Source organism: Mobula hypostoma, chromosome 27 (assembly GCF_963921235.1).
Source record: "Mobula hypostoma chromosome 27, sMobHyp1.1, whole genome shotgun sequence".
Classification (NCBI taxonomy): Eukaryota; Metazoa; Chordata; class Chondrichthyes; order Myliobatiformes; family Myliobatidae; genus Mobula; species Mobula hypostoma.
Window position 1 is genome coordinate 37,657,859 of NC_086123.1, and position 25,438 is coordinate 37,683,296.

Genomic DNA, 25,438 nt, shown 5'->3' on the forward strand with positions numbered 1-25,438 from the left:
TTCTGTGGCCTCTATGTGAGGTTCTGCCATTTAGTGCCTTGTATGCGAGGTTCTGCCGTTCCATGGCCTGTGCATGCGCGGCTCTGTGGCCTGTGCATGCGCGGCTCTGTGGCCTGTGCATGCGCGGCTCTGTGGCCTGTGCATGCGCGGCTCTGTGGCCTGTGCATGCGCGGCTCTGTGGCCTGTGCATGCGCGGCTCTGTGGCCTGTACATGTGCGGCTCTGTGGCCTGTGCATGCGCATTTCTGTGGCCTGTTATAAATGGGATCTTGCTGCCATGAGCACCCATCTCTTGTGTTTTCTGCTGCCTAGTACTCTCAAACTGACCACTACTTCACATTTCCGCATAGCTCCTGCCCTACTTGACTCATTGCCCTGACAAACTTTCATTCCAGTCCTAACTATGATCTCTAAATCTCTTGCTCATTGTTACACTTGCAACTTGACAATAAACTTCAAAGTTGCTGGTGAACGCAGCAGGCCAGGCAGCATCTCTAGGAAGAGGTACAGTTGACGTTTTGGGCTGAGACCCTTCGTTAGTCCTGACAAAGGATCTCGGCCTGAAACGTCGACTGTACCTCTTCCTAGAGATGCTGCCTGGCCTGCTGCGTTCACCAGCAACTTTAATGTGTGTTGCTTGAATTTCCAGCATCTGCAGAATTCCTCGTGTTTACATTGACAATAAACTCCTTTGTTAAACAAAGAAACTCATGGTGACTGGACTAAGGCTACGTCCACACTGGACCGGATAATTTTGAAAACGCCAGTTTCACCTAAAAATGATAGGCGTCCACACCAGGCGTTTTTGAAAATACCTCTATCCACATTAAAATGGGTATTTGGGCGAATCTTCTCCTTCTGGCATGCCTGGATGGAGTGTCCACTACCTCCTGTTCCTTGAATGGAATTAGCTTCAACTGAAATTGATTCTCTACACTTGTGTGTTTCCCCTAGTAGCTCTTAAACTGTTGTGAAAAGTATAACACATCCCTTCCCTGCTGTCCAAATATGTCCATGTCTTAATCTGATTCCTTTCAGGTTATGCAACTCTAAATCTGTCAAATCCATTTATCCACTTTATCCATTCATAGGAAGTACGGTTAACCTGGTGGGCTAATACAGTGAGGATATTTATCTGCAGAGCAACTACAATTGCATGGCTAATCTTAACAGTTTGCAGCTATTTTTCCCAACCTCCTGCTAAATGACTCACTCTAGATTCCTACAGTCTTCAGAAAGGCTTGGCTGTCTGCTGAAATGTTTTAGAAAGAGATTAACACCTTGAATACAAAAAAAAACAGTGATTTATTCATATCATGTTGTCTTGCAGTTCAGCTACATTGTGACTGTGATTCTGCCCAGACTAGTTTTTCCTTCTGAACCTTGCTCTCATGATGATGATTTGTAATTGTGTCTTGCAAGTACGGTTCATGTTAATAAGTGTCTCTTCCTTCAGTATTGGAGTTTAAAGTCGCCCCTATGGTGGTGTTGGGTAACTCTTTCAGCATGCTTATGCATCCTCATCAGCTTTTGGGTTTGGAATATTCTGAGCAATTTGTACAATTATAGATAGGCCCTGTTCAAAGGAACGATATACTGGTCCTTGACAGTCCAGAGGAAGTCCACAATAATGACCCAAGGAATGAAAGGATTGAATATAAAGGAGTGTTCTATATCTCTGGGCCTTAATGGAGTTCCGAGGGATTGGCTGGTGGAGTGTGGATCTCGTTGAAATCTACTAGATACTGAAAGGCCTGGATGGAGAACCTAAATTCTGAGGACATAACCTCAGAATAAAGGGATGTCTGAGGCAAGGAAGAACTTCTGCAGCCAGAGGCTAGTGCATCTGTGGATTCTGCTGCAGAGGTGTGGAGACTTAGTCATTGGGTATATTTACAGCAAAGATGCATAGGTTCTTGATTGATAGGAGTGTTAAGATTTTCAGGAAAAGGCAGGAGCATGGGGTTGAACAGAAAATCAGCAATGATTGAATGGTGGAGCAAACTTGGTGGACCGAATGGCTTAATTCTGCTCCGATATCTTATGGTCTTCCAGTCAGTATAGACCTTGGCCTGGCATGGAAACAAAAATCTGCAAATGCTGCCAATCTGACACAAACAGAAAGGGCTGGAATCCACTCCAGTTTCTGGGAAGGAGTTGTTTTCGGAGTTTATTTCCTTCATCCCTGGTGTGTAGATACCACTGGAAGTATTGATATTTATTGTCCATATCTGCCCCTAAGCTGAAGAGGCAGTTAAGGGAAAGCAATCACATTTGGTCAGACTAACAAAATCTGCAAATGCTAGAAATCCAAGCAATACACACAACACTGGAGGAACTCAACAGGCCAGGCAGCATCCACAGGTTTCAGCCTGAGGCATTGCCTGTGCTTTTTCCCATAGATTCTGCCTGGCCTGCTGAGTTCCTCCAGCATTTTATGTGTGTAGATCAGACTGGGTAAGGATATTGTAAAACTGATGTGTATCACTACTGTCTCTGAAAGACATTAGTGAAGCAGGTCAGTTTACAACAATCCAGTAGTTTATGGTTACTGTTACTGAGCATAGCTTGTCTTTTTAAATCCCAGATTTACTTAATTACTTGAAATTTAATTTCCCATCTGCTGTGGTAGGATTTGAATTTGTGTCTCTGAACCTGGTCCAGAACTCTGGCTGCTTATCCATTAACTGAGACAGTGTGCTAGGACTGAGCAAGGGGTGCTCTCGCTCATTACAGTTTAGGACTGAGCAAGGGGTGCTCTCGCTCATTACAGTTTAGGATGAGCAAGGGGTGCTCTCGCTCATTACAGTTTAGGATGAGCAAGGGGTGCTCTCGCTCATTACAGTTTAGGATGAGCAAGGGGTGCTCTCGCTCATTACAGCTTAGCACTGAGCAAGGGGTGCTCTCGCTCATTACAATTTAGGATTGAGCAAGGGGTGCTCTCGCTCATTACAGTTTAGGACTGAGCAAGGGGTGCTCTCGCTCATTACAGTTTAGGATTGAGCAAGGGGTGCTCTCGCTCATTACAGTTTAGGATGAGCAAGGGGTGCTCTCGCTCATTACAGTTTAGGATGAGCAAGGGGTGCTCTCGCTCATTACAGTTTAGGATGAGCAAGGGGTGCTCTCGCTCATTACAGCTTAGCACTGAGCAAGGGGTGCTCTCGCTCATTACAATTTAGGATTGAGCAAGGGGTGCTCTCGCTCATTACAGCTTAGAAGCATGAGAAGAATGCCCTTCAGAACCTCGTACAAGACTATAAGACACCGGAGCAGGATTAGGCCATCTGGCCCGACAGCTCAGTTCCAGTAAGAACATAAGATTCTGAAGGTGTTACAATGGTGGGGGATTGGGAGCAAGGGTGGACCCAAATGCAAGACACATCTTGTGAGGTTAATTAAATTGAGTTTATTGTTTGATACCAGGAGAGCAAAGCAGGAGCAGGAATAGCGAACTGGACAAGGACTTAGGACTACAACTAGGCTGGGACTAGGGATCTGGGCTAGGACTCGGAATTGGATCCCAGAACTAGCGGCGACATGAAGAGGCTACAGTATGGACTCCGAGCCAGAGACTGGGCAAGTACCCAGTACCTGGGTCGTGCCCCGGGCTCGGACCCCAGAACCAGGCATGGACATGACATGGGCTAGGGAGAGGAGGAACATGGAAAAACAGAGCCTCGGTCTCGGGAGAGCAGGTACATGGAACCATGGATACATACACAGAACAGAGAGCAGGGACCCCTCCTTGGGTACAGGATATAGGGCCGGGACTCATGACCTCCCCATGGGGCAATGGCAAGACGGCCTGACTTACCCCACGAAGGCAAAGACAAGACAAGACATGACCCCCTGCGGGGCAACAGCCTGACTTACCCCACGGAGGCGAGGACAGGACAAGACCAACACGAAAGAACACCAGACAGTACCTATCTAGCTCCGGCGATAGAACTAGACTGAAGTACAGATGAGGGCTGCAGATGAGGGCTAGAGGCGAGAGGGGCAGAGAAGGGATTCAGACAGGGGGGTAGGACAGGAATCCCAGACCACCAGGGCCGGGACTTGACCCAGAACTTGGATGCCGCCAGGGCCGGGACTTGACTCGGTACTTGGATGCCGCCAGGTAGTGGTGAGTTCTCAACTCGGCCCGGGAACTGTAGACAGCGGTTCTTGATTCCCTCCTGCGGGTTAACTGACGGACCAACTTCGGTGAGGAAACTTTGCAGGCTCGCTTTGGCGGGGTAACTTGACAGGGTTGCTCCGGTGAGGAAAGGCAAATTACTGGGACTCGCTTCCAGCGGAGACTAGGCTTGCTCCAGCCAGCTGACATTGGCACGCCGTACCTTTGGTGACTTTGCAGACGGTCTCACGCCGAATGGCTGAAAGCCGGAGACTATAATCTACCGGTTCAGTCCAGAGTAAATTTCCTAAAAATTACCGAGGCCGAGGGACACGGGAAAACAGGGAACCAAAGGGAAACAGGGAGTCAACGGTCCGGATCATAACATAAACAAAGTAACTTTAAAGAGACCCCGATCTGGACCATGACAGAAGGGGATTGCTACTGAGAGGCTGTTTCTAGTTATGAGATCATTTGGAACTGGGGAGCATCGTTTTAGCTTATAATTTCAAAATTTACTGATATTGGTACTGTATAGCAAAGAATAAAGTGGGTCAACATCGTATGGAGAGTCAGGAGAAGTTGGCAGTCAATTCAGTGACGGGACTTCATCCACTGTGACGTGGTGCGTTTTGGAATAGAAGTCGGGGGGGGGGGTGCGTGGAGACACCATTCTAAAAGGGGAACAAGAGCCGAGAAACCATCTTTTCAGGTGGCAGGATGAACTGAGACAGTAATTAGCAACATGCACAAAACGCTGGAGGAACTCAGCAGGTCGGGCAGCATCTGTGGAAACAAACAGTCAACTTTTCGGGCCAAGACCCTTCGTCGGGACTGTAGAGGGAAGGGGCAGAGGCCCTATAAAGAAGGTGGGGGGAGGGTGGGAAGGAGAAGGCTGGTAGGTTCCAAGTGAAAAATCAGTAAGGGGAAAGATAAAGGGGAGGGGGAGGGAAGCAGGGAGGGGATAGGCAGGAAAGGTGAAGGAGGAATAGGGGAAAGCACAATGGGTAGTAGAAGGAGGCAGAACCATGAGGGAGGTGATAGGCAGCTGGAGGAAGGGGCAGAGTGAAACTGGGATGGGGGAAGGGAGGGGGAGGGAATTACTGGAAGTTGGAGAATTCAATGTTCATCCCAAGGGGCTGGGAACTACCCAGACGGCATATGAGGTGTTGCTGCTCCAACCTGAGTTTGGCCTCATCATGGCAGTAGAGGAGGACATCTCAAATGTCCTCTTTCTTTAAGGATCGTGGTTTCCCTTCTGCTGTCATCAATGTTGCCCTCACCCGCATCTCCTCCATTTCCTGCACTTCGGCCCTCACCCCATCCTCCCGCCACCACAACAGGGACAGAGTTCCTACCACCCTACCAGCCTCTGGATCCAGCACATTATCCTCCTCAACTTCCGCCACCTTTATTAAGACCCCACCACTAAGCACATCTTTCCCTCTCCGCTTTCTGCAGGGATCGTTCCCTCCGTGACTCCCGTATCTACACGTCCCTCCCACGGATCTCCCACCCGGCACTTAGCCCTGTAAGCGCAAGTGCTACACCTGTCTCTACACCTCCTCTCTTGCCACCATTCAGGGCCCCAAACAGTCCTTCCAGGTGAGGCAACACTTCACTTGTGAGTCTGTTGGGGTCATCTATTGCATCCGGTGCTCCCGGTGCGGCCTCCTCTATATCAGTGAAACCCAATGCAGATTGGGGGACCGCTTCATCGAGCACCTCCGCTCCGCCCGCCACAACAGACAGGATCTCCCGGTTCAACTCCGCTTCACATTCCCGTTTTGATATGTTCATACATGGCCTCCTCTACTGCCATGATGAGGCCAAACTCAGGTTGGAGGAGCAACATCTCATATACCATCTAGGTAGTCTCCAGCCTCTTGGTATGAACATTGAATTCTCCAACTTCCAGTAATTCCCTCCCTTCCCTTCCCCCATCCCAGTTTCTCTCTGCCCCCTCCTCCAGCTGCCTACCACCTCCCTCATGGTTCCACCTCCTTCTACTACCCATTGTGTTTTCCCCTATTCCTTCTTCACCTTTCCTGCCTATCCCCTCCCTGGTTCCCTCCCCCACCCCTTTATCTTTCCCCTTACTGGTTTTTCACCTGGAACCTACCAGTCTTCTCCTTCCCACCCTCCCCCCACCTTCTTTATAGGGCCCCTGCCCCCTCCCTCTTCAGTCCTGACGAAGGGTCTTGGCCCGAAAAGTTGACTGTTCGTTTCCACGGATGCTGCCCGACCTGCTGACTTCCTCCAGTGTGTTGTGAGTGTTGCTTTGACCCCAGCATCTGCAGAATATTTTGTGTTTACAGTAATTAGCAAAACATGATGGACCTTGGGCTTCATAAATGGAAGCACTGAGTGCCAAAGCAATGAAGGTGTTCCTAAGCTTTACTAAACTCTGTTGATATCACAGCGAGGAGATTGTGTCCTGTTATAGAGTCACACAGCACAGAAATGGAGCTTTTGACACAAATGAGTCCTCTGCCCTCATTCCCATCAATTACCCATAAACTCTACCGCTTTGAGGTATCCCAGGGAAAATTTACTGTGGATAATTAACGTACCCACCCCCATGTGTTTGGGATGTTGGAAGACACCCTTGTGGTCACAGGATAATTTACTGCAGCCAGTTGCCTTACCCACCCCCGTATGTTTGAGATGTGGGAAGAAACCCTCACGGTGACAAGAAGAATGCATGAATTCCACCCGCTCCAGAGAAGAAGAATGAACCCTTGTGAAGCTGTGAGCAACAACTCCACTAGCTACAGACCACTGTGTGACTCCTGGCCACCAAGCTTTTAGGCAGGGTAAGAGAGCAGAGATTTACTTCGGATTCCAGAGCTGAAGGGTATTTGCTACCACATTAGATTGGGTAAAGTTGAGTTGTGATCCCTGGGGAGAAGGTGGTGGGGAAGGTTTGAAGTCTGAGAGAGATGGACACAATCATAGCAGGTTTAAATAAAAGTAGACACAATTAAGCTGTCTCTGTTAGTTCCAAGGGAGAATGGATTTAAGGGCTCGGGAAGAGGTGGAGAGATGGGGGTGGATTCAGAGAGGAACTTCTTTGCATAGTGAGTGATAATGACTCAGATCTCACCACCCATAAGATTTGTAGAAATGGAGGTGATCACGCAAGCCTTTTCCACTGAGGATGAGTGAGACTAGAACTAGAGGTCACGGCTTAAGGCAGAAAGGTGAAATGTTTAAGAGGAACATGAGGGGGAACCACTTCACTGAGAGGATGTTGACAGCGTGGAACGAGCTGCCAGGGAAGTTTGGACAGGTGCATGGATGGGAGGGTATGCAGGGCGTTGGTCCGGGTGTGGGTCAATGGAACCAGGGAGAAGCTTGGATAGGTACATGGATGAGAGGGGTATGCAGGGCGTTGGTCCGGGTGTGGGTCAATGGAACCAGAGAGAAGTTTGGATAGGTGCATGGATGGGAGGGGTATGGGGAGCTATGGTCCGGGTGCAAGTTGACAGAACTAGGCAGAATATTTGGGTGCAGACTAGGCGAGCTGAAGAGCCTGTTTCTGTGCTGAGATGCTCTGTGACACCACCAATGATTTCAGAAGGAAGTTGGATAGTTGTCCGAGGAAAATAAATGTACCAGGCTGCAGGGATAGAGCTGGGGACTGCAATGAATTAGATTGTTCTACAGGGAAGCCAGAAGATTTCCTCCTTTGCCATGATGATTTCATGGCTTGTGTGTGCCAAACCCAACAATTCTTTAAGCTTTTTTTAGCTTTAAGGCATTTTCAGATGCACTGTACTCTGTAACGCAGTGTTCCATCGTTCACATCTCCTGATGAACTCGGACACGTACTGAGAGTTCTCATATGCAATGAATGCAGTCCTGACGAAGGGTCTTGGCCCGAAACGTCGACTGTACCTCTTCCTATAGATACTGCCTGGCCTGCTGCATTCACCAGCAATTTTGTGTGTGTTGCTTGAATTTCCAGCATCTGCAGATTTCCTCGTGTCTGCAATGAATACAGACTGACTCTGTTACTCTGTTCGTGAAACAGGTTGTATGGGGTGTCACAGTAGCATTGCGGTTAGCATGAGGCTTTCACAATTTGTGTAAAAATTCAGAGTTTAACTCTGACCTCATTTGTACATTCTCCCCATGACCATGTGGGTTTCCTCTGACAATCCAAAGACTTGCCGGTTAGTAGTTGAACTGATCATTGTAAATTGTCCTGTGATTGGGTTGGGGTTAAATCGGGAGATTGCTGGGAGGTGCAGTTTATTGGGCCGGAAGGGCCTGTTCCGTGTGATATCTCTGAAGAAATAAAGAATAAAAACTTAGTAGAATAAACATCAGGAACTGAGTTCCATCTGAATTTAGCACACAACACAAGTAGTATTACATAGAAACTTCACACCAATGAAACAAATTCCTTCATCACGCTCTTCATCAGATCAATGAAACACCTGTTCACTCAATCTCTCAGAAGATACCACAAACTTTTCAATGAATAAATCGTCTATCTCCAACATTGCAAACTGTGCATTTTTTTGCTAACTCAGGTTAGGAAGAAGTATTCTGTGTCCTGTGCCCTTTTGGATTTTACAGGAGCTATGAAAACAATATTGAAAAATGAAGGTTAAATTCAAGTTTGCATCAGCATAACACCAACTGTTTTTATCAAGAGGATCTGTGTGAAGCACAGCCAATTAACTTGTCTTAATAAAAGAAAATGCTTGTTGAAGTATCTATACAATCAGTCAGTCTTCAGTCCCAGCTTTATCACACACACAAACCCAAAAGCAGAATAGGATGACAATTTGAGTAGATTAAAGATTTAATTTCTTCTTTTGTTTTAGTATCTCTGATTTGAGGGCTGAGTAAGCTACTGCTCTACTCTGATACCTGGTAGATACAGAATTGTACATAATTATGTTTCTGCGTATTACCTTATCATTAAGTTATGAATCTATGGGGACAGTTTCATTATCATACATCACCGTTCCCATATCTTTCTCATATAGCTTGATAATGAGAGCTGGACGCATGGTTTGGGTATTTGGCACATCTGCAGTGCTCTGAGATGAGGCTGCACTAGAATACAAAATTAGCTTATTGCTGTAGCATTGCTGCCCAGCTGGTGTACTGCAGAGCCGACATGGACTTTATTGTTGTGCCAGCCTGGGCTTACAGGAGGCTTAGTAGATACAGTCCCAGGAGCTCTGGATCCAGACTGATCCTACAACTAAAGCTGTGGGAATGCTGCATGGTTGGAGGTGCCATCACTTGGTTGGGATGCTAATCCCACAACCCATATGGCCTCTCAGAAATACCTCAATAATCCTACAGTATTTGTCAACACTAATTGCTTAACCAATGAATAAACACCAATTCGCTGCTTATGTATCAGACAATACTGAAGAGTCTCTGTCACCACTATCCAAATGGATCCAACCTGGGATACATGAACCCCTTCTAGGGCTCCATAGCATAAAGATTAAGAATCCCTGCTCTTAGTGGACACATTCCTTCTCAGATCCCCTGGAAATTTAGTTTAGCTCTGCATCAGGCCCTTCAGATTCTAGTATATTTCCTGTAATACTATGGCTGTTATCTTGCTAAACAACCTCAGGTCAAGCTAGCTGACCTATACATTCCTTTCTTCTGCCTCCCTCCCTCATTGAAGAGTGGAGTGACATTCGCAATTTTCTGGTCTTCCAGAACTGTTTCAGAATCTAGTGATTCTTGAAAGATCATTACTAATGCCTCCACAATCTCTTCAGCCACTGTAATGTATGAATCTATTTCTTTTAGAGCAACTACCCCTCCCCCACACTGTGTTGATCTGTTGTCTGCGAATGGGCATTGCTTTCTCCCTCTACACCTCCAACTCCACCTCCACACCTCCACCTCCACCTCCCCCTCCCCTGCACCTCTCCCTCTCCCCCCACTCTCCTCCCCTCCCCTGCACCACCCCCTCCCTGCACCACCCCCTCTTCTCCCCCTCTCCACCCCTCCACACTATTCGCCCTCCACCCCCCCTCCCCTGCACCTCCCCCCCTCCACTCTCCTCCCCTCCCCTGCACCACCCCTCCCCTCCCCCTCTCCACCCCTCCACACTATTTGCCCTCCACCCCCTCCCCCTCCCCTCTCCCCCACCCTCCTCCCCCTCCCTTGCACCACCCCCTCCCCACCCTCCTGCCCCTCCCCTGCACCACCCCTCCCCTCCCCCTCTCCACCCCCTCCCCTCTCCCCCACCCTTTACCCCCTCCCTTGCATCACCCCCTCCTCTTCCCCCTCCCCCACCCTCCTCCCCCTCCTCTGCACCACCCCCTCTCCACCCCCTCCACACTATTCGCCCTCCACCCCCTCCCCCCTCCCCTCTCCCTCTCTCCCTCTCCCTCAACACTCACAACACACTGGAGGAACTCAGCAGATCGGGCAGTATCCGTGGAAAAGATCGGTCAATGTTTCGGGCCAGAACCCTTCGTCAGGACTGGTTCCAGGCCAAAACGTCGACCGATCTTTTCCATGGATGCTGCCCGACCTGCTGAGTTCCTCCAGCGTGTTGTGAGTGCTGTTTGACCCCAGTATCTGCAAATTATTTTGTGTTTACGACCCCCTCTCCCTCTCCCCCTCCCCCTCTCCACCCCCTCCATCCCCTCCCCCTCCCCTCCCCCTCTCCATCTCCCTCCCCTCCCCGTCTCCACCTCCTCCCCCTCCCCTCCTCTCTCTCCCTTTCCATCCCCCCATTCAATCCCCCTCTCCACCCCTCCCACTCCTCCTCTCCACCCCTGCCCTCCCCATCCCCCCTTTCTATCCCCCCCGCTCCACTCCCACCCCCTCCCTGCTCCACCCCTCTCCACACTTGCCTCCTCACCCTCACCCACACCCTTCCCACCTCTCCCCCCTCCTCCTCGCCGCTCCAACCCTCTCCGCCCCCTCACCCTCTTCCCCTCCCCTTTCTTCCCTCCCCGTGTGAATACAACAGTTAGAGCCATCTCTCTCTCTCTCGTATGCATGTTTTTATTTAATGTATCCTCCCCCCTCCCCCTCTCCTCCCCCACCCCCTCTCATCCCTTCTCCTTCTCTCCCCTCCACCACTCCACGCCCTCCCCACCGTGCTCCACTCCCTCCCCCTTCCTTCCCCGTCACCATCCACTCTCCCCCTCTTTCCCCTGAGGGTTCTTTCACGTTAAACTCTCTAATCTATTTTGGTTCATCACACAACACCCAATCTAGAACAGCTAATCCTCTAGTAGGTTCAAGCACAAACTGCTCTAAAATGCCATCTCGTCGTCACTCTAGAAATTACCCCTCTTGGGATCTTTCCAATTTACCTGCATATTGAAATTCCCCATGCTCACAACTCACTAACCCTAACTCCAGCAGCACACATCAAAGTTGCTGGTGAACGCAGCAGGCCAGGCAGCATCTCTAGGAAGAGGTACTGTCGACGTTTCGGGCCAAGACCCTTCGTCAGGAACCTTCAGTTAGTCCTGACGAAGGGTCTCAGCCCGAAACGTCGACTGTACCTCTTCCTAGAGATGCTGCCTGGCCTGCTGTGTTCACCAACAACTTTGATGTGTGTTGCTTGAATTTCCAGCATCTGCAGAATTCCTCGTGTTTGAGCCTAACTCCAGCAGGATTTCTTTGCAGGAGAAAACTGTGCCCTAGAGCAGGGGTTCCCAAACTGGGGTTCATGGACCCCTTGGTTAATGGTAAGGTTCTATGGCAAAGAGATTGGGAACTCCTGACCTAGAGGAAGCCCACACAGGTCCTTACTCCTTACAGACATCGAATCCCAATCAGCGTTCACTGGCACTGGAAAGCAGTTGTACCAACTGCTATGTTTCTGTGTGTTCTTCATACCCTGGCTAATGAAAACAAGTATGTCTTCATCACCATTGTGTTTATTTAGAAAAGGTGGACAGGGATTTAGAAAAGATTTGCAGGAATAGGATTGGAAAAGTTTTGAGGCCAAATGGGACTAGCGTAAGTGAATATTTTGGTTGCCATGGAGTAGTTGGGCAGATGCACCATGCAGTGGTTACTTGACAAACAAAAATGACTCAGAGACTAAGCACAGGGATTAACACTGTATGACGCGCTATCCAGAGTCACGAAGATACAATGTTCAAAAACCACTCAGAGACTAAGCACGGGGGTTAACGCTGCATGTCACGCTATCCAGAGTAACGAAGTTCCAGTGTTCAGAAATGGCTCAGAGACTAGGCATGGGTTAACACTGCATGACGTGCTATCCACAGTAATGCAGTTCCAATGTCAAAAGAATACGTTCGATCCTTAATTAAGAAATCAGCAAAGACGAACAATCTTGTAACAAAAAAGCTAAAACCAGTGATATAACAAAATAAGCAGTCTAAGCAGTAGGGTTGGCAATCCTTAAGGTATTTAAGCAGTCTTAAATGGTCAACCAAAAATTTAATCCCGGCTGCTTCTCTGGTTTTACTTAGATTCAACTGAACTAACGCAAAGCGTAAATATATAACTATACTCTTTGCTTCTACCATACTCCAACCCACGTGACAAATTACCTGTAATAAACGCTCAACACAAAATACAATACTGACTGACAGAAAATATATTCATGGCCCCTTTCTGCCCTCTATGATACTGTGATTCAATGACTTCTGAACTTCAAAGGGATAGTTCTGGGAAGTAGCATTGAGGTAAAAGATTAGCCATGAATGGTTGCATTGATGAACGGTGGAACAGATGGAAGGGCTGAATGGCTTCCCCTCAACACCCGCCCCCCCCCCCATGAGTTAGTATATTGTGCTCTAACCTGAGGTTTTGCTTCTACTCTTTGTAGACGCTCGTCCTGCGTTTACGGGACAGTGTGATGAAGATGGGTGAAGGGCTAGAGCAGGCGGTCGAGGCTGAGGCTCGTGAGAAGGAGATCTCCGGTCACTTCCAGCGGCGCATGGAGGAAATGAAGGCTGAAATGGAGGATCTCGTTCAGCGGGAGATGGAGGCCTCTCGTAGGTGCATGGAATTGGTAAGGAGCAGGGGATCTCAACACGGGTTTGGAGGAGGCAGGGAAAAGTTCAGCTGAGTTTGTTGTCATACACACAAGTACGTGACAATGAAAAGGTAACTTGCAGCAGTATCACAGACATCTTGTATCAGAGATATGATATATGCAATATATCACAGACGTATAGTCTCACAGATGTTATATTTGCAAGACAAATATACATGAAACACAAACTATTTAAGACCATGAAACATAAACCATATAAGACTATATATGAAAGAACAAGTAGAACAAAAGGAAGTCCATTGTCGTGCAAAGTGGTCACATTGTTGCTAAGCTGAGGTAGTGATTAGGGTTGTGCATGCTGGTTCAGGAGCCAAATGGACGAGGGGAAAGAGCTGTCCCTGAACATCCTGGTGTGGGACTTTAGGCCTCCGTATCTCCTGCACGATGGTGGCTGTGAGAAGATGGCACGGCCTGGATGGTAGGGATCTTTGAGGATAGAGGCTGTTTTTTTGAGGCATCACCTCGTGTCGATAGTCCTGATGGTGAGGAGGGATGAAAAATATGAAAGATCTCTAACGTAATGGGCCAGTTCCACAACTCTCCGCAGCTTCTTGCATTCACGTGCATTCTCAGTGCTGGGCACTTGAAACCAAATCGGAAAGTCAGACCAGTCTGGTGTAAGGTGTGACGCTAACATTTTGACACAAACTCTTCCTCAGAATCAGTGAATTTAGCTTGGTATGGAACATTGGCTGACGCAAGTTCACCAGCTACTGAGGATTTTGTGAAAATTGCACGGGCTCGAGGTCCTGAGTTATAGGGAGAGGTTGGGTAGGCTAGAATTTTATTCTTTGGAGCACAGGAGACTTAAAGCACAAGAGGCGTGTTCTGATTCATTTATTTATCACGTGTACATCAAAACATACAACAAAATGTGCCGGCGTTACAATCTCAGGATGTGCTGGGGCCAGCCTGCAAGTGTCAACGGACATTCTGGCGCCAAAACAGAATGCCCACCATGCTGAGAAGCAACAATAGAACAGCAATGAATCAACAACAGCAAAACAAGCCCCTTTCCTCCCAGCTGCCACCTCACGCACACAAGTAGTCCTCCAAACCCAGAACAGCTCTCCTCTGGGCCTCCAGTCTCCTGTGGATTTGCAGACCTGCAGATATCGTGCCTTGGCTGTTGGCCTTTGCCATCCAGACAACCTTCGGGCTTCAATCTGAACCATTTACACTAATCGTACATTAATTGCCATTTTTATTCTCCCCTCCCCATTATACAGTCTTTTTCCAACAGAAAGGGAATCACAAAGTCTGTGGTATACGTTTAAGGGGAGGGAAAAAATTTAAAGGGGATCTAGAGAGATAACTTCTTCACATGGTCAGTGTGGCATATACTGTCAGGAGAAGTAGTACATTAATAACATTTAAAAGACACTCATGGCTAGGAAAGGCTTTGAGGTATATGGGCCAAACGTGGACAAATGGGACAAGTGTAGATAGTATTGATAACAATGGAACTACTGGCTACAGAATGATTTATGGTGCTCATCAGTGATCACAATTTACGATCTGATTCCTTTAGTTCATCAGTGTTCTGGAAATGGGTGCTTTTTGCATTGATTTGAGAACAGAAACCCTTATTGGTTGTCATGGCAATGTCACTACTAAATAACAATAAAAGAGGACTGTGTGTCCTCATAATCCAATCTAATCCTAAATGCTGAGTAGATAGTATAATTGAATAATTGGTACTAAATTAGATAATGATAAATAATGTTTTGATCATAGTTATAATGGTGTCGAGATAATTGATAAACTGCTTTGAGGATTTCTGCATTGAAAAATGCAGAATAATGTTATCAGTGGTTTAATCCTGTCAACAATTTCCTCATTCTCTATCTAGCTGGTGAATCATTGCACAGAGTATCTAATCTTTTATTATTGAGTACTGAGAGGCCAAAGTAATTCTGTTTAGAGAGAGGGATTAAAAGCTGACAAGTTCGCTCACCATGGTACCACCCTGCTCATGGATGATTTGTCCCACTCCCATCAGGGAGGAGGCTACATAGTGTCCATGCCAGGACCACCAGATTCAAAAACAGCTACTTTCTCCAAGCAGTAAGGACGAACAACATCTCCATGGAGCCACTACTATTTTATTACTTCCTGTCGGTCACCTTGTGTACAGACACTCCTGTACCTAGCATCACCCGAGGGGCATGTAATCATCTATTTCTATAAGCTAGCTAATGTATTTATGTTTATTATGTTTTTACAATTATTGTATTATTTATCTTATTGTGTTTTTTTGTGCAGCATTGAATCCAGAGCAGAAATTATTTTGTTCTCCTTTACACTTGTGTACTGGACATAGTGTTAAACATTCTTGAATCAATGACTAACAAAATCAGACTGCTGGAGGAACTTAGCGGGACAGGCAGCTTCTATAGAGGGAACAGTTACTTCCTTTCCACCATTCAGTTCCTGAACCAACCAGCAAAACCCTAATCACAAGAGACTAGCAGCACTATGACTTATTTGAATACTTCAGATGAAAATTTACTTTTCTATTTATAATTGTGTTCTTTCTTGTAAAAAATGTATACAGTTTAGTCTTGCCTGTCTGCTGCAAGTAAGTTCTTCATTGCACCTGAGCGCACGCGGACTTGGGGTGACGAGTTAGCACAGCGCTCCACAGCGCCACTGATCACAGCTCAGAGTTCCGTTCCTGTCGCTGCTTGTAAAGTGTTTGTACTTTTTCTCCGTGGCTGCACAGGATTTCTCTAGGCATTCCAGATTCGGTCCACATTCTGGTTGCTGGTAGTGTAATGACATTACGCTAACCGCTATTCCGCAGGCATGCATTGAGTTGGCAAGATGGAACAATTGGTGCGACACTGCTGGGCCCTCAATGTTTACTCAATGTCACTGTCGATTGATGTTCTATTCCCACTGCTGTCTGTATGTTCTCCCCATATCTGCTTGGGTTTCCTCCGGGGGCTCTGGTTTCCTCCTACATTCCAAAGCCGTACTGCACGGTTAGGGTAAGTAAGTTGTGGGTACGCTGTGTTGGCGCCAGAGGCGTGGCATCACTTGACGGCTGTCCCTGGCACATTGTTGGACTGAATAGGTTGTTGATGCAAAATGATGCATTTCACTGTATGTTTTGATGTACATGTGACATATAAAGCCAATCTTTAAATATGGACACCACCCTGAAAGCTGCCTGCCATGAGTGTTAGGTCTTTCATCAAACATTTCCCTCCAATGTTTGGCAATGACTATCAAATCTCTTCTCACAGTCTTCTGGCAGGTTCTGATTCCAGTTCTGAGTGGGAACCACTGAAGTTACAAGTGGTGAGGGCCTTGGTTTAGGTGGGTACACCTGAGATTTGTTTGACAGCTTTCTGCCGTGAGGGATGTGTCTGACCCTCTGTCCCTGGCATGAGGGATGTGCCTGACCCTCTGTCCCTGACATGAGGAGTGTGTCTGACCCTCTGTCCCTGACATGAGGAGTGTGTCTGACCGTCTGTCCCTCCCATGAGGGATGTGTCTGACCGTCTGTCGCTGACGTGAGGGATGTGCCTGACCCTCTGTCCCTGACGTGAGGGATGTGTCTGACCCTCTGTCCCTGCCGTGAGGGATGTGTCTGACCCTCTGTCCCTGGCATGAGGGATGTGTCTGACCCTCTGTCCCTGACATGAGGAGTGTGTCTGACCCTCTGTCCCTGACATGAGGGATGTGTCTGACCCTCTGTCCCTCCCATGAGGAATGTGCCTGACCGTCTGTCGCTGACGTGAGGGATGTTCCTGACCCTCTGTCCCTCCCCTGAGAGATGTGTCTGACCCTCTGTCCCTGATGTGAGGGATATGTCTGACCCTCTGTCCCTGCGGTGAGGGATGTGTCTGACCCTCTGTCCCTGATGTGAGGGATATGTCTGACCCTCTGTCCCTGCCGTGAGGGATGTGTCTGACCCTCTGTCCCTCCCATGAGGGATGTGTTTGACCCTCTGTCCCTGACATGAGTGGTGTGTCTGACCCTCTGTCCCTGCTGTGAGGGATGTGTCTGACCCTCTACCCCTGATGTGAGGGATGTGTTTGTCCCTCTATCCCTGCTGTGAGGGATTTTCCTGACCCTCTGTCCCTGCCGTGAGAGATGTGTCTGACCCTCTGTCCCTGCCGTGAGGGATGTGTCTGACCCTCTGTCCCTGACGTGTGGGATGTGTCTGACCCTCTACCCCTGACGTGAGAGATGTGTTTGTCCCTCTATCCCTGCTGTAAGGGCTGTTCCTGGCCCTGTATCCCTGCCGTGAGGGGTATGCCTGACCCTCTGTCCTTTTCCGTGGGAATGTGCCCTGCCCATTAGCTGCAGCTCACTTTCATCTTTCAGCATCACCAACGGCTGTTTCTCCAGTCACAATGAGAATCAGGTTTATAATCACTGACATTCTATAATGTGAAATTCGTTGTTTTGTTGCAGCAGTACAGTGTAAAGCCTAAAACATTTACTCTTAGTTGCATTGAAATGAAATTGCAAAATAAAAATAGTGAGGTGGTGTTCATGGACTGATCAGAAATCTGATTGCAGAGGAGAAAAAACTTTTCTGAAAGCATTAGAGTGTGGGTCTTCAGGATCCTGTACCTCCTCCCCAGTGGTGGGAATGAGAAGAGGGTATGTCCCTGGTGATGACTGTATTTAATGATGGATGCCATCTACTAGAGGCACCATCTTTTGAAGATGTTCTCAGTGGTGCAGAGCGTTATGCCGCTGATGTAACTGGCTAAACCTACAGCCCTCTGCAGCCTCTTTGTAGCTTCCAAACCAGGCCACAATGCAACCAATCAGATTGCTCTCCACAGTACATCTGTCAAAATCTGCTAGAGTCTTTGGTGTCATGCCTAATCTCCTCAATTTCCCAATGAGGTACAGCCGCTGGAATTTTTTCTTTGTGATTTCATTAACGTGTTGTGCCCATGATATATCCTGTGAGATGTTGATGTTTGGGACTAGGCAGTCTGTCTAGTAGTCCATTTTTAGGCTAGATACAGTCACGCCGATATGATTGTAATTCGCACCACTGAACAACTGAAGATGTCCTTTGGGCATGCTGGAAGCAGACATCAGATTGGCAATTGAGAAAATTGTAGAGTTTATGAGCACCCAGCATGAAACATAGAAACATAGAAACATAGAAAATAGGTGCAGGAGTAGGCCATCCGGCCCTTCGAGCCTGCACCGCCATTTATTATGATCATGGCTGATCATCCAACTCAGAACCCTGCCCCAGCCTTCCCTCCATACCCCCTGATCCCCATAGCCACAAGGGCCATATCTAACTCCCTCTTAAATATAGCCAATGAACTGGCCTCAACAGTTCCCTGTGGCAGAGAATTCCACAGATTCACCACTCTCTGTGTGAAGAAGTTTTTCCTAATCTCGGTCCTAAAAGGCTTCCCCTCTATCCTCAGACTGTGACCCCTCGTTCTGGACTTCCCCAACATCAGGAACAATCTTCCTGCATCTAGCCTGTCCAATCCCTTTAGGATTTTATACGTTTCAATCAGATACCCCCTCAATCTTCTAAATTCCAACGAGTACAAGCCCAGTTCATCCAGTCTTTCTTCATATGAAAATCCTGCCATCCCAGGAATCAATTTGGTGAACCTTCTTTGTACTCCCTCTATGGCAAGGATGTCTTTCCTCAGATTAGGGGACCAAAACTGCACACAATACTCCAGGTGTGGTCTCACCAAGGCCTTGTACAACTGCAGTAGTACCTCCCTGCTCCTGTACTCGAATCCTCTCGCTATAAATGCCAGCATACCATTCGCCTTTTTCACCGCCTGCTGTACCTGCATGCCCACTTTCAATGACTGGTGTATAATGACACCCAGGTCTCGTTGCACCTCCCCTTTTCCTAATCGGCTACCATTCAGATAATAATCTGTTTTCCTATTTTTGCCACCAAAGTGGATAACTTCACATTTATCCACATTAAATTGCATCTGCCATGAATTTGCCCACTCACCCAACCTATCCAAGTCACTCTGCATCCTCTTAGCATCCTCCTCACTGCTAACACTGCCACCCAGCTTCGTGTCATCCGCAAACTTGGAGATGCTGCATTTAATTCCCTCATCCAAGTCATTAATATATATTGTAAACAACTGGGGTCCCAGCACTGAGCCTTGCGGTACCCCACTAGTCACCGCCTGCCATTCTGAAAAGGTCCCGTTTATTTCCACTCTTTGCTTCCTGTCTGCTAACCAATTCTCTATCCACATCAATACCTTACCCCCAATACCGTGTGCTTTAAGTTTGCACACTAATCTCCTGTGTGGGACCTTGTCAAAAGCCTTTTGAAAATCCAAATATACCACATGCACTGGTTCTCCCCTATCCACTCTACTAGTTACATCCTCAAAAAATTCTATGAGATTCGTCAGACATGATTTTCCTTTCACAAATCCATGCTGACTTTGTCCGATGATTTCACCGCTTTCCAAATGTGCTGTTATCACATCTTTGATAACTGACTCCAGCAGTTTCCCCACCACCGACGTTAGGCTAACCGGTCTATAATTCCCCGGTTTCTCTCTCCCTCCTTTTTTAAAAAGTGGGGTTACATTAGCCACCCTCCAATCCTCAGGAACTAGTCCAGAATCTAACGAGTTTTGAAAAATTATCACTAATGCATCCACTATTTCTTGGGCTACTTCCTTAAGCACTCTGGAATGCAGACCATCTGGCCCTGGGGATTTATCTGCCTTCAATCCCTTCAATTTACCTAACACCACTTCCCTACTAACATGTATTTCACTCAGTTCCTCCATCTCACTGGACCCTCTGTCCCCTACTATTTCTGGAAGATTATTTATGTCCTCCTTAGTGAAGACAGAACCAAAGTAATTATTCATTTGGTCTGCCATGTCCTTGCTCCCCATAATCAATTCACCTGTTTCTGTCTGTAGGGGACCTACATTTGTCTTTACCAGTCTTTTCCTTTTTACATATCTATAAAAGCTTTTACAGTCAGTTTTTATGTTCCCTGCCAGTTTTCTCTCATAATCTTTTTTCCCCTTCCTAATTAAGCCCTTTGTCCTCCTCTGCTGAACTCTGAATTTCTCCCAGTCCTCAGGTGAGCCACTTTTTCTGGCTAATTTGTATGCTTAATGAACTTAATCAAAAACGCACATCAAATTGATGAAAGCAATTTTCATTTACTGAACACTCATTTAGATGGTGTAGATGAATTTCCAGACCATTGGCTTTCCCAGATATGTTGAAAGGCAATCGTTTATTTTAATATATGCTTATTTTTTGATAAAACAAATTGAGGCTTGGAAATTTTGAAATATGCCATCTTAGGAATTTACCTCGGCTGCTGTCTTTGTGGAGTTTGTACGTATTCCCTGTTACTGAGTGGGTTTCCTTTGAGTGCTCCACTTCGCCCACATCCCAAAGGTGTGCTGGGAGGTCATCTGGCAATATTACTTTACCCGAAATTGTAGATTAAATCATTAGAAAGAGGTGACATAGGATCGGAAAGTGTAGAGTCTCTATGTGTTGAATTAAGAAATAGCAAGGGTAAAAGGACCCTAATGGCAGTTGTAACCAGGCCTCCAAACAGCAGCTGGGCTGTGTATTATAAATTGCAGCAGGAGATAGAAAAAGCGTGTCAGAAAGGCAATGTCCTGATATTTGTTGGGGATTTTAACATGAAAGTGGTTTGGGAAAACCTGGTCAGGACTGGACCTCATCAGAGAGAATTTGTAGAATGTCTAAAGGATGGCTTTTTAGAACAGCTAGTTGTTGAGCCCACGAGGGGATTGGCTGTGCTGGATTGGGTGTTGTACAATGATCCAGAGGTGATAAGAGAGCTTAAGGTTAAGGAACCCTTCGGGAACAGTGATCTCAAAATGATCGAGTTCACATTGAAATTTAAAAGGGAAAAAATAAAATCCAATGTGTCTGTATTTCAATGGAATAAAGGAAATTACAATGGCATGAGAGGGGAATTGGCAGAAGTTGACTGGAAAAGACAATTTGCAGGAAGAAAAATGAGGGAAGTACAAGACAGATATATTCCAAATAAGAAGAAATTTTCAAAGGGAAGAAGGACACTACCATGGCTGACATGTGAAGTCAGAGCCAAAGTAAAAGCAAAAGAGAGGGCATACAAGGAAGCCAGAGCTAGTGGGAAGAGAGAGGATTGGGAAGCTTTTAAAAACTTGCAGAAGGAAACTAAGAAGGTCATTAGGAAGAAAAGATGAGTTATGAAAGGAAGCTGGTGGCTGATATCAAAGATACTAAAAGCTTTTTTAAGTATATAAAGGGTAAAAGAGAGTCGAGCGTAGATATTGGACCAATACAAAATGACACTGGAGATATTTTAATGAGAGATGCAGAGATGGCAGAGGAACTGAATACATATTTTGCATCAGTCTTCACAGTGGAAGACATCTGCACTATACTGGACATTCAAGAGTGTCAGGGAAGTGAAGTATGTGCAGTGAAAATTATGACTGAGAAGGTGCTGAGAAAGTTTAATGGTCTGAGGGTGGATAAATCTCCTGGACCTGATGGAATACACCCTCAGGTTCTGAAGGAAATAACTGGAGAGATTGTGAGGCATTAATGATGATCTTTCAAGAATCAATACATTCTGGCATTGTACTGGATGACTGGAAAATTGCAAGTGTTACCTCGCTATTTAAGAAAGGTGGGAGGCAGCAGAAAGGAAACTATAGGCCTGTTAGCCTGACATCAGTGGTTGGGAAGTTGTTGGAATCGATTGTTAGGGATGAGATTATGGAGTACCTGGAGGCACATGACAAGATAGGCCAAAACTAGCATGGTTTCCTAAAAGGAAACTCCTGTCTGACAAATCTACTGCAATCCTTTGAGTAAATTACAAGCAGGGATGGCAAAGGAGATGCAGTAGACGTGGTGTACTTGGATTTTCAGAAGGCCTTTGACAAGGTGCTGCACATGAGGCTTCTTAGCAAGATAAGAGCCTATGGAATTACAGGGGAGTTACTAGCATGGTGGAGCATTGGCTGATTGGGAGAAAACAGAGAGTAGGAATAAAGGGATCCTGGCTGGCTGCCAGTTACCAGTGGAGTTCCACAGGGGTCGGTGTTGGGACCGCTGCTTTTTACGATGTATGTCAATGATTTGGACTACGGTATTAATGGACTTGTGGCTAAATTTGCTGATAATATAAAGAAAGAGGAGAGGGTAGTGTTGCGGAAACAGAGCCTGCAAAGAGTCTTAGGTATATAAGGGGAATGAGCAAAGAAGTGGCAAATGAAATACAATGTTGGAAAGTGTATGGTCATGCCTTTTGGTGGAAGAAATAAATGGACAGACTATTATTTAGATGGGGAGAGAATCCAAAATGCAGAGATGCAAAGGGACTTTGGAGTCCTTGTGCAAGATACCCTAAAGGTTAACCTCCAGGTTGAGTCAACTGTGAAGAAGGCGAATAAAATATTGGCATTCATTTCTAGAGGTATAGAATACAAGAGCAGGGATGTGATGTTGAGGCTCTATAAAGCACTTGTGAGACCAGACTTTGAGTATTGTGTGCAGTTTTGGGCTCCTTATTTTAAAAAGGATGTACTGACATTGGAGAGGGTTCAGAGAAGATTCATGAGAATGGTTCCAGAAATGAAAGGGTTACCGTATGAGGAACGCTTGGCAGCTCTTGGGAGTTCCCTGGAGTTCAGGAGAATGAGGGGGGATCTCATAGAAACACTCTGAATGTTAAAGGCCTGAACAGATTAGATATGGCAAAGTTATTTCCCATGGTAGGGGATTCTAGGACAAGAGGGCACAACTTCAGGATTGAAGGACGTCCATTTAGAACTGAGCTGCGGAGAAATTACTTTAGTCAGAGGGCGGCAAATCTGTGGAATTTGTTGCCACGAGCAGCTGTGGAGGCCAAGTCATTAGGTGTATTTAAGACAGAGATAGATAGGTTCTTGGTTAGCCAGGGCATCAAGGAGTATGGGGAGAAGGCAGGGGAGTGGGGATGCTGGAAGAATTGGATTAGCCTATGATTGAATGGTGGAACAGACTTAATGGGCCAAATGGCCTACTTCTACTCTTGTATCTTATAGTCTAATAATCTTATTAATGACAAAAGGAATCAATTGGTTAATTATTCATTATTGTCATGTACTGAGATACACTGAAAACTTTGCTTTGCATGCCAACCAGACAAGTTATTCCAAACTTAGGAACAGCGAGGTAGTGCAAAGGGAAAGACATTTACAGAATGCCGAATTCAGGGTTCTGTTTACAGAGAGTGTGCTGTGCCATTCCATCGTGGCTCTGTCCTTCTCTCTGCAATCTTTGACACCCCAGTGAATCAAGAGAGATCGAGGGTTTATCTTTATCCTCTAAGAGGCCCATTGATGAATCTTACACAGCAGGGTGGAAGCTGTCCTTGATCCTGGTGGTACGTGATATGTTTGAGAGAATAAATTGGAGAGGATGGGCATATAAATAGAGAGAGGGATTGGGATTAATGGGACTGCTTCTCTAGGAATTGGCATGGAGCTGACGACTCTTTCTATACCGTTGAGATTATGAAGTGTAAGGTGTTGATATTTGACTGGGTAAGACTTCCTCTTGGTGCTCAGGCTGCAAATAGCCCTCTGATCCTCTTTGGTAATGAATGAATCCTTAAAATGGGGGAGGGAATTGAATCTGGTTATTTGGTTCCCTCACTGACCTTCACTCTGTCAGTAATATGAGACTGGGCTTGGCATCAACTGTTTCACAAACACATCTGTCAAAGCCTGAGGCATTCTCTTCTTCCTGCTGCTCCGACATCTGCCCTGTAACTGTTCCAGATTTCCACATGATTGACACCATGTTGATGCAAGTGACAGACCCATATGATGGACACCAACTCTGCTCTTTGTTCTAACTTCCCTGGTCTCCACTGATGTGGAGGGTGTGGGGTGGGTTGTACTTGTAAAATCTGCTCAGTGCTTTGTTATTTGTAAACACATGAGATTCTGCAGGTGCTGGAAATCCAAAGCAACAATCAAAAACTACTGGAGGAACTCAGCATTGCGGCCCCTGGGGCGGAAATGTCGGCTGTTTACTTCTCTCCATAAATGCTGCCTGACCTGCTGAGTTCCTCCAGCAGCCGCTGTCTGTTGATTTGCTGCCGAAGATGCAGCCACATTTCTTCCCCTCTGCACTCTGTCAGTCAGTGCAATGAGACGTTCGTCTGCCGTGGGTTCTGATCCAGTGCAGCTATTTAAAAATAGGACAGGCCTTTACAGGTGTCATCATAGTATGTGCTGGCTTTTCGTCTTGAGAGGAAATAAATATTACTCACCGTTATGTATCAGATGCCCTCTCTCTTCATGCTGGTAAAGCTTCTCCACGTGGGTGTGTTTGTTTTTCAAATGGTATATTATTAATACATTACTCAGAATTGTGAACGGCTCTGATGTTCCCAGACTCCTGCAGTGTTCCTTCTACTGTCTCTCTCATTACTATTTGAGATAGTTTGTCAAATCAAACTGATGAATCATTGAATAACGCTTACATCGGGAGTAAACAGGCGAGTATGGTTCTGACAGGACACTCACCTGACTGTCTGCCTGCTGCCTCCAGGTTGACCTATTTCAACAGCCGAAATTAAACACACTGTGTGGGATTTTAACAACTGCAGCCGTCCTGTCCAGAGGATAGGTGAATTGGACGTGGGTAGTTTAAAGCATACACACACACACACACACACACACACACACACACATATACTCACAGATGGATGCACGCACCACACACAGACATACACAGGTACATGTGACCACATGGACACATATGAACACACAAACATGAATAAACAGATGCTCATCAGCACACGCGCGCACGCACACACCCTCAAAATTACAATTGTTCCAATGGTCCATGATTTGCCTGCCCCACAACAAACCCTTTCTGTCCACCCCTTGCTCTCTCCACACCCCCTCCATCCAACCCATTCTGCTCCCTCCACCCTTGTCCTCTCAGTCCCATCGGAAACACTCTTCCTCCCACCCCGTGACCTCTCTCTCCCATCCCGTGACCTCTCTCTCCCATCCCGTGACCTCACGCCTTTCCCTCTTCCTCCCACCCCATGACCTCTCTCTCCCACCCCGTGACCTCTCTCTCCCACCCCGTGACCTCACGGCTTTCACTCTCCCTCCCACCCCGTGACCTCTCTCTCCCATCCCGTGACCTCTCTCTCCCACCCCATGACCTCACGCCGTTCCCTCTTCCTCCCACCCCATGACCTCTCCCTCCCATCCCGTGACCTCT

At 46.8% G+C, this 25,438-nt stretch overlaps 1 protein-coding gene across 6 annotated transcripts in view; it reads left to right on the top strand.

Moving 5' to 3' along the window:
* LOC134338586 (unconventional myosin-XVIIIb-like) overlaps nucleotides 1-25,438 on the top strand; it is a 471,306-nt gene that overhangs the window by 406,668 nt on the left and 39,200 nt on the right. For all 6 annotated transcript variants that reach the window (XM_063034529.1, XM_063034531.1, XM_063034532.1 and 3 more), the window contains one exon: nucleotides 12,932-13,117. In XM_063034529.1, the coding sequence (XP_062890599.1) occupies nucleotides 12,932-13,117 (186 nt within the window). The remainder of the gene's footprint in view (nucleotides 1-12,931; nucleotides 13,118-25,438) is intronic.